The sequence below is a fragment of the Coloeus monedula genome (genome assembly GCF_965178545.1).
Source record: "Coloeus monedula genome assembly, chromosome: 9".
Lineage (NCBI taxonomy): Eukaryota > Metazoa > Chordata > Aves > Passeriformes > Corvidae > Coloeus > Coloeus monedula.
Window position 1 is genome coordinate 20,803,782 of NC_138789.1, and position 14,100 is coordinate 20,817,881.

General features: G+C 39.2%; 1 protein-coding gene across 1 annotated transcript in view; it reads right to left on the minus strand.

Moving 5' to 3' along the window:
* Positions 1-14,100, minus strand: part of ST6GALNAC3 (ST6 N-acetylgalactosaminide alpha-2,6-sialyltransferase 3) — a gene marked incomplete at both ends in the record, with an annotated part of 185,994 nt that overhangs the window by 99,117 nt on the left and 72,777 nt on the right. Inside the window, one exon of the mRNA XM_082287493.1 lies at positions 11,508-11,702. Coding sequence (XP_082143619.1) covers positions 11,508-11,702 — 195 coding nt within the window. The remainder of the gene's footprint in view (positions 1-11,507; positions 11,703-14,100) is intronic.

Sequence of the window (14,100 nt, forward strand, 5' to 3'; positions counted from 1 at the left end):
CAGAAAATTATTTCTGTGCTATTCAGATAAACAACCTCACAGAGGGCCATTTCTTCCCCAGGAAATGAAGAGTGGATAACACCCACTGGAATGGGAGCAAGCCATTTAAGAGCAAGTGGAGGGAGCTCCACAATGCTGGTTCCCATGTCATTATCAACAGCCTATACATAACAAATGATCAAAGGAGTTAGATTTTACAGCAGAACTTACCTCGCATTGCAGCCAGCAGAGGTGGCAACTAATTTTAAACTGGAAACAATATCACCCCTGTCTATTGCTTGAAAATTACTTCTCATCTACAATTATCTGTCAGTTTTGCCTTCTCATTTTCAGCTATCACCAGCCCCCATATGTACAAAAGTCCTTTCTCCTTGATGCTTATGCTCAGCTCCAAAATAATTTATTAGGAGTTACACATGCTTATCAAAGACAGACAGGATTCATGCAGAAATTAATAGCAGTCTATGGAAGTTGCTATCTATCATTACATAATACATGCCAACTGCTGTCACAGAACATGGATTACCTCATCCTTTGTCAATCAGAATGCATTAGTGCAGTGCAAAGATTACTTCTGTTGTTGTTCTGACAATAAAGTTCTGGCTGTAATACAATGGTAATAAGGGATAATCTATCCGGAATAGTAGATTCACAACCATTTTATGACAGTCAATCTGACTAAAACTTTTTAATTTTTGACCATGACCAGAAGTAACTTGATCTAAAAATGGTACTTTCTCTTTACAAACATGAATGCTTTACAAACATGATGATCCAGAAGCAGTGAAGAGTACTTTGGTCCACATCAGCAGCAGGACAGAAACTGAGGCAAGCTCAAGAGAGTTCCAGCCTGTTTCTCTGCCCACTCCCTCCTGAGTAAAAGATCAACACTAATCATCATCATTTGCCTTACAATAATGTCATCAGCTCCATCCGTTATCACTTGTCCTGGTGGTGACAAGGCACATTCAACACCAAGGGCCAACTGGAGCAGAAATGAACAGGGTAGCTCCAGAGTGACCTCACCACCATGGAGGATCCCAAAGGATGGTCCCACTGCCTCCAAGGCACTCTCTTGTGGGACTCGTTGGAGGTCTGCCATGGAGACAATTAATGAAGAAGCACCACCTGCTTCTCATGTGTCTGAGAAAATTGCATTTTTCTGCCTTCTTACCAGAGAGCCAGTTCAGCCCTAGAAACACTGCAAAGTGCCTGTACTCTGCCTTTGGGAAACACTGACATGGCTTCAAATAAACTTTTTTGGAGCTCACTCCATTTGAAAAAAAAGTCATTCTTGTAAGGACATTAGCAAGAAACTTTAAAAGATACATGAACTCTGACCAGAGACACAATTTTGCCACAGGTTCTTCTGATATGAAATTTATTTCCAGATGCTTTTCCAAAGCCTGCTACCAGAAGACTGGATCAATGTATTCATCTTGAGGCCACATCTCTACTCCATCAGGAATCCAACCTTGTGTAGAATGCAGCAGTAGATGGCTTAAGAACAGCCTCTTATCTCCTAAATCTCCCATCTATGCCTTCAAAGCTGTCTTAAATAGTAGTACATTTGGGGGGAAAAGGAAATCTTATGATCTAGTGAAAAAAATTCTGGGAAGTAAAGAGCAAGCCAAATTGGAGGGGAAGCCTTAAGAAAAATCAGCAGTTTTGGTCACCATGAACTGGCTCTAAAAAGGAAGAGCTTGCAGGAAATAGGATCAACATTACAAATCTTTAACATGCTAGAAACAAGATGACACAAGAAACTGTATTGTAAGGTGGAAAATGCTGGTAAGTCAATAAAATTAATTACACAAAAAACACCTGAGAACAGAACTGTCATTCATTGATCAATTCCATAACATACTGGATGTCATCAAATACAGGGTTATTGTTTTTACCTAAAGGCCAGACTTTATCCTTCGCCTTGGTACTTCAGTTCTGTTTTAAGATATTTGCCTGTGCTGATCTAAGCTTTCAGTGTACTGCCCTGGAACTACTTTGGAGTAGGTCCTGTGCACACAGTCAGGCATTTCATAGGAGTCTGAAGGCATCTGAGTAAAAGCTTAGAAGTATACTTTTTCAACTTGATGCACTCCAGAAATTGTATTTTCTCTTTACAAACATGAATCCTAGGCACCAGCACTGAAAGAGGCAGAAAGGAGGGTGGGTGGTAGCATCACTGAACTAGAACCAGGGAAATTAACCTGAACCAACTTGCACTTTGGCTGGTGTAATGCTAACATGAGACCCTTGAGCATTCTTTTCAGTCTCTAACTGGAGCAAAGCAGGTTCCATCCCCTGAAGAAATACTGATCTAATACTGGTAGCATTTTCATCAATTTCAAATCCAAAACTCTGAGTCCTAACTACAGGAAACTCTTAAAAACACATTCAAGAAGTGGTAGCTCAAAAAATGATGCTATTAGTCACAGAAAAGAGGACTGGTATGAAAGGGTAAAGGCAGTAATGTGCATCCCTGGGGTTGAGATTAAAAATGGAGGATGAATTGTTGTTATTAAGAGGACAATCCGAAAATCACTCCAGTAATTTCTCTGCTCTCATTTTGGGATTTTCATTTAACGCTGTATTTATTCACCTAATGCGCCAACTGCTTTTCTAAGTGACAGGAAACGAGATTACTGTAATCTCTGACTAGCTCAATATGGAAAATATATCAACTAGATAGAAAGAAAAATAAAGATGGAAGAAAGAAATATTGCAAGTAACACAGAGTTTCATTTTTCTCCCTCCCACCCTGACCCAGATGGAATTGGTTTTCATTTTAGGGTGCAGCTGCATGGACACCATTTACCATGAACTTTCCAATATCGGTGGCAATACAACTGGTTTAGTGGTAGTTAAAAAATGATGTGTGATGAGTACACAAAATTTACAGCTACTCCCACAGAAAATGTAGCTCTCTGTAACAGATACTATAAATCTATTAAGTAGAGCTAAGATGCACACACTGCCAGCATAGTAATGCCAGTAATGGGCATGAGGTTTTTGATACAACATTCATACAGGTCTCTTACAGACCAAATAACACATATTTGGTGGTATAGACTAATGCATTCAGCCAGACAAGAGAAACTATCCCAAGAAAAGCAATTATTGCTGGTACAATTTGCATCTGCTCTAAGAGGGTCTCTGAGCTCATTTCTCCTCTATGCAGCACTTATACCAGTCCACCTGTTCCATCCTGGTCTGAGAGCAGATAGCACAGCTCAAATATGCATTTAAGGTTCATATTTTAACAAAAAGCCTAAGAGAAAAGGCTCATGTGATAGAAACTTTCCACCCACTCAGAGAACAATAAAAAAGACAAAACTCTGTGCTCAATCCGCAGAGCCGCACAGCAGAACCTGAAGCTGCCAAACACAGGCTGTGACAGATGGCCATGGGAGCAAACTTGGAAAGCAAAGGCTTTCAAGGAAGATGGCTGTGGCTTTAAAGCTAACTAGTAATTGGCATGACTGTCAGTGCTAGGAGTCTGTCCCTTGAGCGAGTTCTAGCTGCTTTGTTTACATGGGCACCCACGCACGTCTGTGTGCCCGTGTGTGCGTGGCTGGCACGCGGCTCCCTGCAGCGGAGTATTAATAGCCTTGGGTCAGCTCTGTGCTGTGCATCTCTGCCAGATAGCTGTGCTGGGCAAGAGCTCAAAGAGCTAAACTCACTGATTGCCATAGCTAGCAGAAAGCCCTTGTGTAGGAACGACTGTACCAGCAAAATTCCATTTTTAGTAACTCTTTTTACTCTGTGGTGTATTTTATACACCAGTACAGAGTGTACCTCAGCTGCCATCACCACATCCAAAACTAGTGACAATTTGCTGCAAAGGATACAATCCTTTGAATCTCTGTGAGAAATGGACTCCAGGTATAAACTTAGCAGGGTGACACTGGGTTTCTTTTGATGAGGGCGTCTTCATTTTTAAAAAGCAGTAGTGGGAGGATATTCAGGGAGAAAATGATAGGGCACTGCTCTCCCAGCTGATGAACTGGAGCACCAAAGAGACACCGTGCCTGCAACTAATGCAAAGCAGCCCATACTTCATTTGACAACTATTACTGACAAAAGAAGAAATCATGTCATGGTAACAGAAGTAAGTTCTCATCCAGAGTTCCTCCTTCCCTTGACAAGCCTCACTCTCATCTGCTCATTACATGTTTCCTATTTTCCCCAGAGGTTTGGTCTCACTCAAGAAGACATTACACCAAACCTCTCTGCTCTTTTCTTTACCAGTCCAAAAGACTACTCCATTCACTTTTCTGGTCTACCTGCCGTTCAAATGAAAATAAAACTTTGCTGACAGAAATTCGCCTATCAAGCTCGCTAACTGCAAAAGTCAGCTCTTCCTCTGTTTTCCAAATGGTCTCCAGTCAATTTTCAAGGTGGTGTGTCTCTCATTTGGGGAGACATTGTTCACACTTTTCACATGGAGAACACAACTGGCACCTTCTCAATAGGGAGACTAACATTAGCTGCTGTAGCCCTACCCTTCAGTAGCAGTAAAAAAAAATCCTCAAGAAGGTGGGAGAAATCTCTGAAAATTATATATAACCAAGGTGCACGACAGATCTTTGATACAGTAACCTTCTGCGATATAACTTATAAGCTCCATTCAACAGATCAATCCAGCCCATGACTGCATCGTAGACATTTATTTCTACCAGCCCAGATTCTTTACGGATTGACTTCTGATGGCACAGCTCACTGGCTGATAGTAATCTCTCCGCAAGTCCCTTAGTCTCTTTTTTCTAAAGCAGAGCTGCCACACAGGCAGCACTGCTTGACTCATCACACTGAGGCTCTGTGTGGAGCAGATTTAATTCCTCTGTGTAGAATACTTGATATATTTATCCTGGCACTTGACTTTTTCCTCATGAGACACCATCAGAGTTGTGGCAGCTTTAAAAACCTAAGCTAATTCCATATATACAGAAAGAAAATGGCTGAGCTGGCAGGATTTACTCCACTGAGGACACACATTATCTGTGTTCCCTTCTCTCCTGTAGGTTCATAACAGCCTGAGTGGTTTCAAGTGGACCTTGCAGCTTATTCTGATAATTCTCTCTTCTTCCAGGCCAAATGGGGGTTGGAGAGAGGAAGAGGGCAGTGAGGATCCTGGTGATAATTAGTTTAGTGAGGTCTGTTTCTATAAGATGTGCTCCAGGAGTTGCTCATTCAGTGGTTAAAAGTCTTTGGCAGGAATTTTATTTCCGAGCGTGTGCCTATGGCTCCCAGAGCCAGGAACAGGAGCTCTGGTACAGTCAGAAAACACAAGAGAGGCAGGAGGACAGGAACCATCAACCCACCATATGAACGTCTCTCAGAAGTGTAACGTGCAATGTGATTGTCATTTAAAATGTTATGTAACCAACCCTTCTGCAATACTTCCAAAGAAAGTTGCTCCTGACCATTTATAGAACAGAAGCAGAAAAATATCCAGAAGATACTGCATGTTGTACTTCCATTATTATTATTATTATTATTATTATTACATGATTTCTGAGGATGAAATAATAAGTAACTGTGCAACTGATAAAAAACTGTGTCTAAGAAGGGATATAAATGATAAATTACTATGAAACAAATGACCTTTTCTTAACAAAATATCCTGTGAATTCTTAAGTTGTAACATAGAACAACATCCTAAAGGAAGAGACAGGATAGAAGTCATCAATGTTCAGAAATTAAATACTAAAGCAGCTTTCTTTCACAGTGAATTTTTTCTGATGTAGCTTTTTAGCCTCTCTGGGACCCAGTTTTTCCCAAGGAGAGTATGAAACAAGCATCTCTGGAGTCAGCTGAACACACCATTCCAGTTCACAGTCTGGTAACCTTCTCTTCTGACATGAAACCCAGAGCTATTCTCCAAGTTTCTCTTCATAGTGTCATTTTCATCCATTACTAACAAAAGCAAAACAAACCTTCCCAGGTCGGTTGCTAGCTTTACATATTTTTAATATTTCTTACAAAAATGTCAGTCTTTTTGAAAACTTTTTCTCACTTCCCATATCTGGAGAAGAACTAATATTAAAACATTCAACACATTCTTTGCATTCCTCATGTATTTTTTAATTTAGTTTTTCAAGTTTTTTAAGCAGGGGGTCTCTCATGGTTGGTGCGGGTCCACCGTATGATTGCTTCTAACATGTTGACAACTATCTTATTGCTATTTTTGAAATTCTATGTGCCTTATCTTACAGTCACAGAGCACATCACAGCCCATATTTCTGCATGTTATGTTACTTTACCTCTACATTTCAGGTAATTTTTAAATGTACTTACTTTATTCTGTTTAAAAAAAATAATAAAAAGGACAACACAGATACGTATAAGGTCTGCAAACTTCTCGTGTTTATATTCATATCTGTGGTATTTTATTTGTGGAAACCTCCACTCATTCCAGTCAAGTTCTACTACAGAAATTCTGGGAAAATGGAAAAAAATGGAACCAGATTTAGGCAGTCCAGTCACAAGTGTTCGTAGCTGTGTGTGCCACAAGTGGTGAGCAATTAATGCTTGTACACAGGTCTGTTCAGGTTAGGGACAAAATGGTATGGGATAATATGAGCCAAATGTATTTCTTCAGTATCAGTACAGTATTGATGAATTTTTCAGTTATGACAGGATTTTTTAAAAGTCTTAAGTGCTACAATGCACATTCCTTTTATCTAGCGCTCATCACTGTAAGGCAAGATTCTTCAATGTTCGTGACACAAAGGCTCTTTGCTCCCTCAGAATTCATTTTAGAGGAAGCCATTAGATCTCACAGCTGCAGTTTAATGTAGGGATTTTAGGTCATCTCAGAACTTAGCCTTTTCCAAGAACGGTTTTAATCTTTGTTCAGTACTTGAATATACTTTTATAATTACGCTTCAAGTGTTATTGCAGCTATATTTCAGATTTTACGTATGAAGGAAAATGCTGTATTATTTTAATACTGACGGTAGAGTAAAAATCTATTCAATATTCACCTTTCATGAAGCACAATCAAATATCCAAGAACACTATTAGACTTGCCTAGCATAAAGTTTCAGACTGCTAATGGATTTTAAATTGATGTCATAATGCTGCAATTTAAATACATGATGTTCATTAATTTTGCTAGAATTCTTTGTAGAGTAGGAATGGTAGGAAAGAAGGAGGAAGGTTATATTTTCTCTACCTGCTTCTTTTTATCTGCTTCACCATTTTTGATATACAAAAAGAGTCATTACATCAGCTTGACGTGGGTAGGGGGTGAAGTTCATTCCAATGACAATAGGTTTCAATTAGGTAACTACTGTGGAGTTGTAGCAAATTAATATATTTTATGAAAAAAAATCACCAGGAATAGGATAAAAATAACTAACACATGATAGGCATGACATTTCCTAAAGACAGATTTCATGGGACCTCTCACCAAAAATCCATAGGCACAAAGTGGAGGAAATAAGGGATGGAAAGGTCATCTTGCTCATACACCTCCTTCTCACTGAAAGGTCAAAATTCATGTATTGAGCAAGACAGCAATACTGCAAAACAGACAGGCATAATTTCCCACAAATCTCAAGGAGTGACCTCGGATGTGGATATTGAAAAGGGGAAAGAGATCACATCATGGAGGGCTACTACAAGATCCTTTTCTACTGAGGGGAGTGAGGGTGGGCTCTGGATGCAAATTTTCCAGGTGAAGAATCCTCTATTTCAGAAATATCTCAAAAGTGAAACTAAAATGTGTCTAGACATAATGGCCCGGTATATACAACACTTCACATCTATTTGTATTTCAAATCTAATATATTTACTGTACATAAAGACAGTTTTTCCAAAGCTGTTGCTATGGCTACAAATCAAGGAAACCATAGCAACAACCCTGTGTTATGTACAGCCTTAATTGAAGATTAAGTTATGTCTCTCTTTGCATTTTATATTAAATACTCACATACAATCTAGGTTTAGTAATTTTAATTTTTTTTCAGACTTTTTAATAATAAAAATTCCACAATATTACACTGTCAAGTCAAATACACAACACCCTTGAAATATGTCTTTACAGCATTATTCTGATCCTACCTAATAACAGCCACATCACTGTTTTTTGAGATAAACACTAATGCTCATATCATCATATTTCCTGATCTTTTTTAATACAAATGATTGATCACTACCACTTTAACCAAACAATTGATTTTCCATCATCTCATAAGATTTTTCAAGTCTCATCCCACTAAGCCTTACCCCAAAACAAATCAGCTCCTTCTAACTTAGTATTTTATTGCTGTAGATTAAAATTTGGGGGTTTGGGCCTTTTGTGGTTTGTTTTGGTTTTCCTTTTTCTTCAGAAAGTAAGTATGCAATAGAGACAGGAAAGGCAGAGTAGTAGTTCATTCTAGATTTTCTAGAATCACTTCAGATGACTGACTGGGTTGGTGGCAAATGACCCTAGTTCCTCTGGTTCACTGACCTCGTATATTCAAATATTTAAGAACGCTGAGAAGTTGGGATCAGAGAGCCCTGGCATGCTGTATGCTGCCAGACTTTAGAGTGCACCCTGAGAGAACAGGTAAAGGAGAGCAGAATGAATGTGAAGAAAAGAAGAAGGATTTTGGAAGTGGCTGAGGAACAGGATGGAGTGCTATCAGACAGCAGGAGATACTGGTGGGGTGACAGGATTCAAAGGACACTCTAGGAGGATATGAGCACATCCAGCAGGTGTAAAAAGATTCCCTCAATAAAAGAGAAGAGAAAAAGCCAAAACTCACATCTGTAAAAGCCTTCTCTCCTATCCTCCCTTCCCTCACTTTATTTCCTGGTAATTCACAGCAGTATTGTTTCCCCACACCATTTGGTCCTTGCCCATTGACGAGACATCATGCATTCTATTTTGCAAAAAACTTGGCCACATCTGTTTGGGGCATTAGCTTGTCTCACAGAGTGGACTTTTCTGCTTATCTTACATACCACAGCAGCACAAAAACCTAGAAAATATAATCTTAATTTTATGAAATGAGCAGAAATTCGATGTATTTGACACAACAAAGCAATGAGTGATCAGCGCTTTTAATCTCTATGAATAATTGAGATTTTCTGACTATTTTAATAAAAGTAGTATAAAAATGCTTATCTGACAAGGCAATCTGTTCTAAAAATCATAGTCTGAGAAAGCTATGAGTGTGAGTTAGGAACTGGGTAAAAGCTTTCCACATGAGCAGCACAACAAAAGTTCCCTCGCACAGGGAACAATTAAGTCAAAAGTTAGTCCATTTACAATAAGCAAGCCATGTTCAGGTTCTTCATTATCATTTTAATTAGCAAATATTAACGTAATCTGCAAATACGACAGGGAAAACAACTAAAGTTACTAAGTTTAAGGAGTCCTTCATGACCTAAGCTAAATTGAGACAAATGTCTTACTACTCGATACCAGTCACCAACTTTCAGGACACTCCTTTCCATTTACTGTTAGAACTTCCAAGCGTGTTATCAAATTTAAGAATGAATTAAGGCCCTCATAAACTACTTCTAACCTCTGATGAAGGCAATGGTGAATAAAAATGTATCAGCAAGCTCCCCTCCTCTCCAGTTATCAGTTCAGACTGATAGTGATCAAGTGACCGTGGCAGCTCTACCTCATTCAGATTCCATGCCTGCCACTGTGCCAACAACCCAGGGACATGCAGAACATGCTGCCCTCTCATATCTAGAGGGATGAAGATGCTGGATGAAGCCTTAACCCTTTTGTGCTCAACAGCACCTCCCATTCCTTTCACTGGGACTACGATTCACATCTAACAGTTTTCTTCTCAGGTGCTTGTCCTTCTTCTGCTTTATCAATAATGTACTTTGGCTTCCAAAATAGTGCTGCATCTTACAGGGACAGTGATTAAAAGCTACATAAGTTTAAAAGAAGCTGCCTCCTAAAAACTGCCTCTCATTCTGCTTTTTGTATTTAACCCACTAAAGGTAGGATAATAACTAGCTAGCCCAATACACTTCCAGGACTAGCTACAATGAAGTGGTGAAGTATTTTCAGTCTCTATAAAAGCTGTTATGTAAACGAATTTCACTCATTAATAATTGCAATTTTGTAGAAAAAAATAACTAGCAGTTAGTGGAAGTCTGATAGTATTTCTTGTGACTGACAGTGCTATAACTGATCACAAACTACAGAAAGAGTTCATTTTTTATGTTACCTTATTTTGAAAGTTTCCACTTTACAAATACTACAAAGAGAGAGGAAAAGTCTGAAGAAAATGCACCACCAAAACCCAACAGTGGCTCCAGAAATTTTGACAACTAAGACACTTTAAAGCAGGAGTCCCTGTAAAACTTAATTTTGTCAGACAAGTATTTTTATCACAGAGCAAGTATTCTGCAAAGCAGATACACATCGATCGTGGCCGGGTTGGGGTCCGTGGCCCAGACCCAGGAAGCCGTGACCGACCCAGAGAGAGCGTCCCGCAAGGGACAGTCCCCCCGAGGTCTGCGGTGTTCCCTCAGCCGCCCGGCTGCCTCCGCAGAGGGGTGCCTGTCTCAGCAGGCTGCCAGCTCTTTAGTGATTCACTGAGAGTGATTTCAGCTCTTGCTCTGTGAGGCAACCCCAGGCCAGACCAGGAGGAGAGAGACGAGAGGCTCCTTTGGTGGTTCCGCATGGGGCAGCTTTATTTGTCCTGCGCCCCACAAAGGGTAGGCTAGGGACGAGCTCTCTGATCTCTAAGGGAGAACAGGGTAGCTCTTATAGGGATACGAGGGTGGGTGTGAGAGGGTAGAAGCCAATGGGTTACAAAGAGTCTACCTAGGGTCTCCCAGAGGATCATGGCTCCGTTTTTCTCTCACCCTCACCACGAAGTGCTGCCTTTTCCAAGAGGATCTTACTGGGAGGTAATGCAACCTCCTTATCTCAGCAGGCCTCCCTCCAGGGCAGGGGCTGGGCACACCCCACACACATCAATGAGTTTTAAAGTACAGAATGGAAATACATACCTGGCTTTGAAATAGCTATGAAGTATTAACACAATACATCCAGAAAAATCCAGTAAACCTCCAGCTTTACACATTTTCTAGACTCACATACGCTCTTTTAACAAATCACTCCCTTTTCTTCTTTCATGCCCATATAGACACAAATAAGCTACTTCTTCTTTGGGAAGCCTAGGCAAAATTAGACATTTTTGGGACCTTATTACAACACACATGAGAAAATTTCCATTTGCATTAGAGGGACTTAAGGATTGAAATTTATCTGAAAGATTTTCTTGTTTGTATAAACAAGTTTTCACTCAATCAAGGGTGATTTTGAGGCCAGTTCATTGCTCTCTCCACTGCATACATGACAGAAATTTTTAAAATTTCAAAGGTCATTTAAGTGGTAGCAGACTTCTAAAATAGCCACTTTTCTCAGAAACACTCTTGCTCAGTTTTCACACTGGGCAGGTTGTAAAAAGCAATAGATGGAATTGGAGAAAAAGAAACCTACTGGTCCATTTTGCCGGGCTGTTAAAACCAGGTCTTACCTCTTGTGTTTTTACATTTATATATCCATAATGAGTTCTCAGAGGCTGCCTTTGGCCATTAGAAAATGGGATCCACTTGACACTGGTTTGTCCAAAGCAGTTTAGGATCAAAGGGAAAGTTACTTCATTTGTGAGACGAACGATGATCAGACAGAGGAATGCTGCAATGAAACTCACAGCAACAACGGACTTTCTCTGTAATGAAAAGAAGAAAGGAAATAAATTATTAAAGTCTAGAGTCAATTTTAATTTAAAAATACATATCTTCAATTGTAGGATGAAGGAAAAACACTTGAGAAAGCTTTATGTGAAATTATTCCTCTGGTAGTCACCTTGCTGAAGGAGCCCAAGGAGGCAGGTGACTGGATTGTTTTATTTCAATAAATTTGCATTTCAGAGATTTGCAGAGTTTCTTTTAGAACTGGTTGCAAATGAGCCAGTTTTGCTCACAAAAAAACAGCCTTTTTTTTAAAGTTTCAAAAAACATCTATCAACTTTAAATTTAATTTGCATTTGGAATGAAGATTTTAAATTAACATCCACACCAAAGTCTCCACTCAAAATCATCAGTTCTCTAGACATGACAATACGCAAAAGGAAAATGTCATCTGCAGTGACACCACACAAATTTTACTGGGAACATTACCGTCACTGCAGATCATTCCAGGCAACAGAATTCATGCTCTAGCTTTAAATACTGTAGAATAAATTGTTGTTGAAGTCAGCACCACATTCTGCCTTATTCCAGGTTCATGAATTTACAAAGTAAGGCATTATTATCTTGGACAAGATGACCTCCATTATAAATATGTACCAGATCTGAAGCCTGTATCTAATTAGTCTTTCCCTTTCACCTCTACCCATCCAGTTGGTGGACAGGAGAACGTAACCATAGAAAGACCACAACTTTTTCCCTGGGTAACTCCCCAGTCTGCAGGTGAAAAACTTGTAAGAAATAGGATGTTCTCCTTATTTTTAGCTGGTTTTTTTAATACTGCAGTAAATTACTTCCAGACAAATTACTTAAGGACAAAACATGTTAGTCGGGATGTGTAAAGATTCTAGGTAACGATACTCTATCAGAAAGAGTATTTTCACATTTTCCCTGAGGGAATGAAACAATTATCATTTACAGGTGTTTTTACTGTACTTTAATTACATTCTAGGTTTACCTAATTTGCCACAGTTTAATTACTCTACTGAATGTAATTCTATCATTCTAAACAGTAACACTTACAGAAAATACAGGGGAAAAAAAGTCATTTGCCTAAGGGCCTATACATGAATGTATAATAACACTTAATGCTGGATATCAGGATCTGATCACCCCAATTCCCATCTACAAATACCACCAACTAACCAGCACAGAACACATTTCACACCACTCATTTTGCACAATGGCAGTAAGACCACACATGATACAATGGTAAAGGCAATCTCTCATTGAAACCAGGTAAGATGAATCTGTTCTTTGCACAACAGTGAGAATCACAACGAGCCCACAGCAAATTCAAAGGTATGTTACAATATTCCCCCACACAAGAGTTAAAAAAATAGTCCATTGCAGGGGTCAATTGCATGGCTCTGTGTTCTAATGTATTGGGAGGTTACAATTTACAAGATAAAAGCAATGAGAGACTGTGCTGGAAAACTTGGGTGAATGAGGTCACTGTGAGGAGAAAAGGAAGAGGAGGATGAAGAAGTATTGTGGCAGTGTGATTCAGTGAGGAACCTCAGTCAGCTAATGGCTGTGCAATGTAAAATTAAACCCAGCAAATCTTCAGAGGGCAGTGCAGCAGCCACAACCCAATCGCAGCTTTCAGAATTCATGGAAGCCACTGCACTTTTCATCATCTGCATTATAACAGATTTACATTAAATTGCAATAAAATGGCTGGGGAGCACTTCTGTGTCACTTCTCTTTGTAGCAGATGGAGTCAGAAACATTTAGTTATATATCAGAGACTTGTAAGTGCTAAGAGCAGCCAAGATGTGCAGTGCAAGTCATAATCATAAAGCAATGAGAGGGAGCATGGATTAGTCATATTATTTATTGCAAATCAGAATTAAAATACTGCAAATATTTAAAGGGGAATTTAGAGTCTCATTCCAATACATGAGCATGTTTCAATCAAAACATGCACAGCAGGAAGCAAGATTGCTGCCCTATATGATGCTACTACCTGATTTCCACATATCCTATCTCCTGGTTTATTGAATACCACTTTTTACTTCCTTTATTTTGTGCAGATCTGTTCTGAACTTGAAAACATTTCTAACAGCTTTATGTGCTTCTCACATGGAGTGGTTCTAAACAGTCCTTGCCCTGAGAGGAATTCAGATTGCGTAACTAGATTTCTTGGCCTTCACTAGGATGCTGCCTGATTTTTATATTTCTTTTCTTTAAATGCACTGTACTACCATATAAAAGAAAAATTGTGGCCTTCTTTTATTTTTTTATGAAAGAAAATATTGTTTGAAAAGGAAAACAGGAAGGATTTTTCTCTGTGTGTTGCTTAGCCAGAAAGAATCTGCAGTAATGAGAATATTCAAATGAGAGAAAGGAATTGTTACAACAGAAAGGAATTAAGGA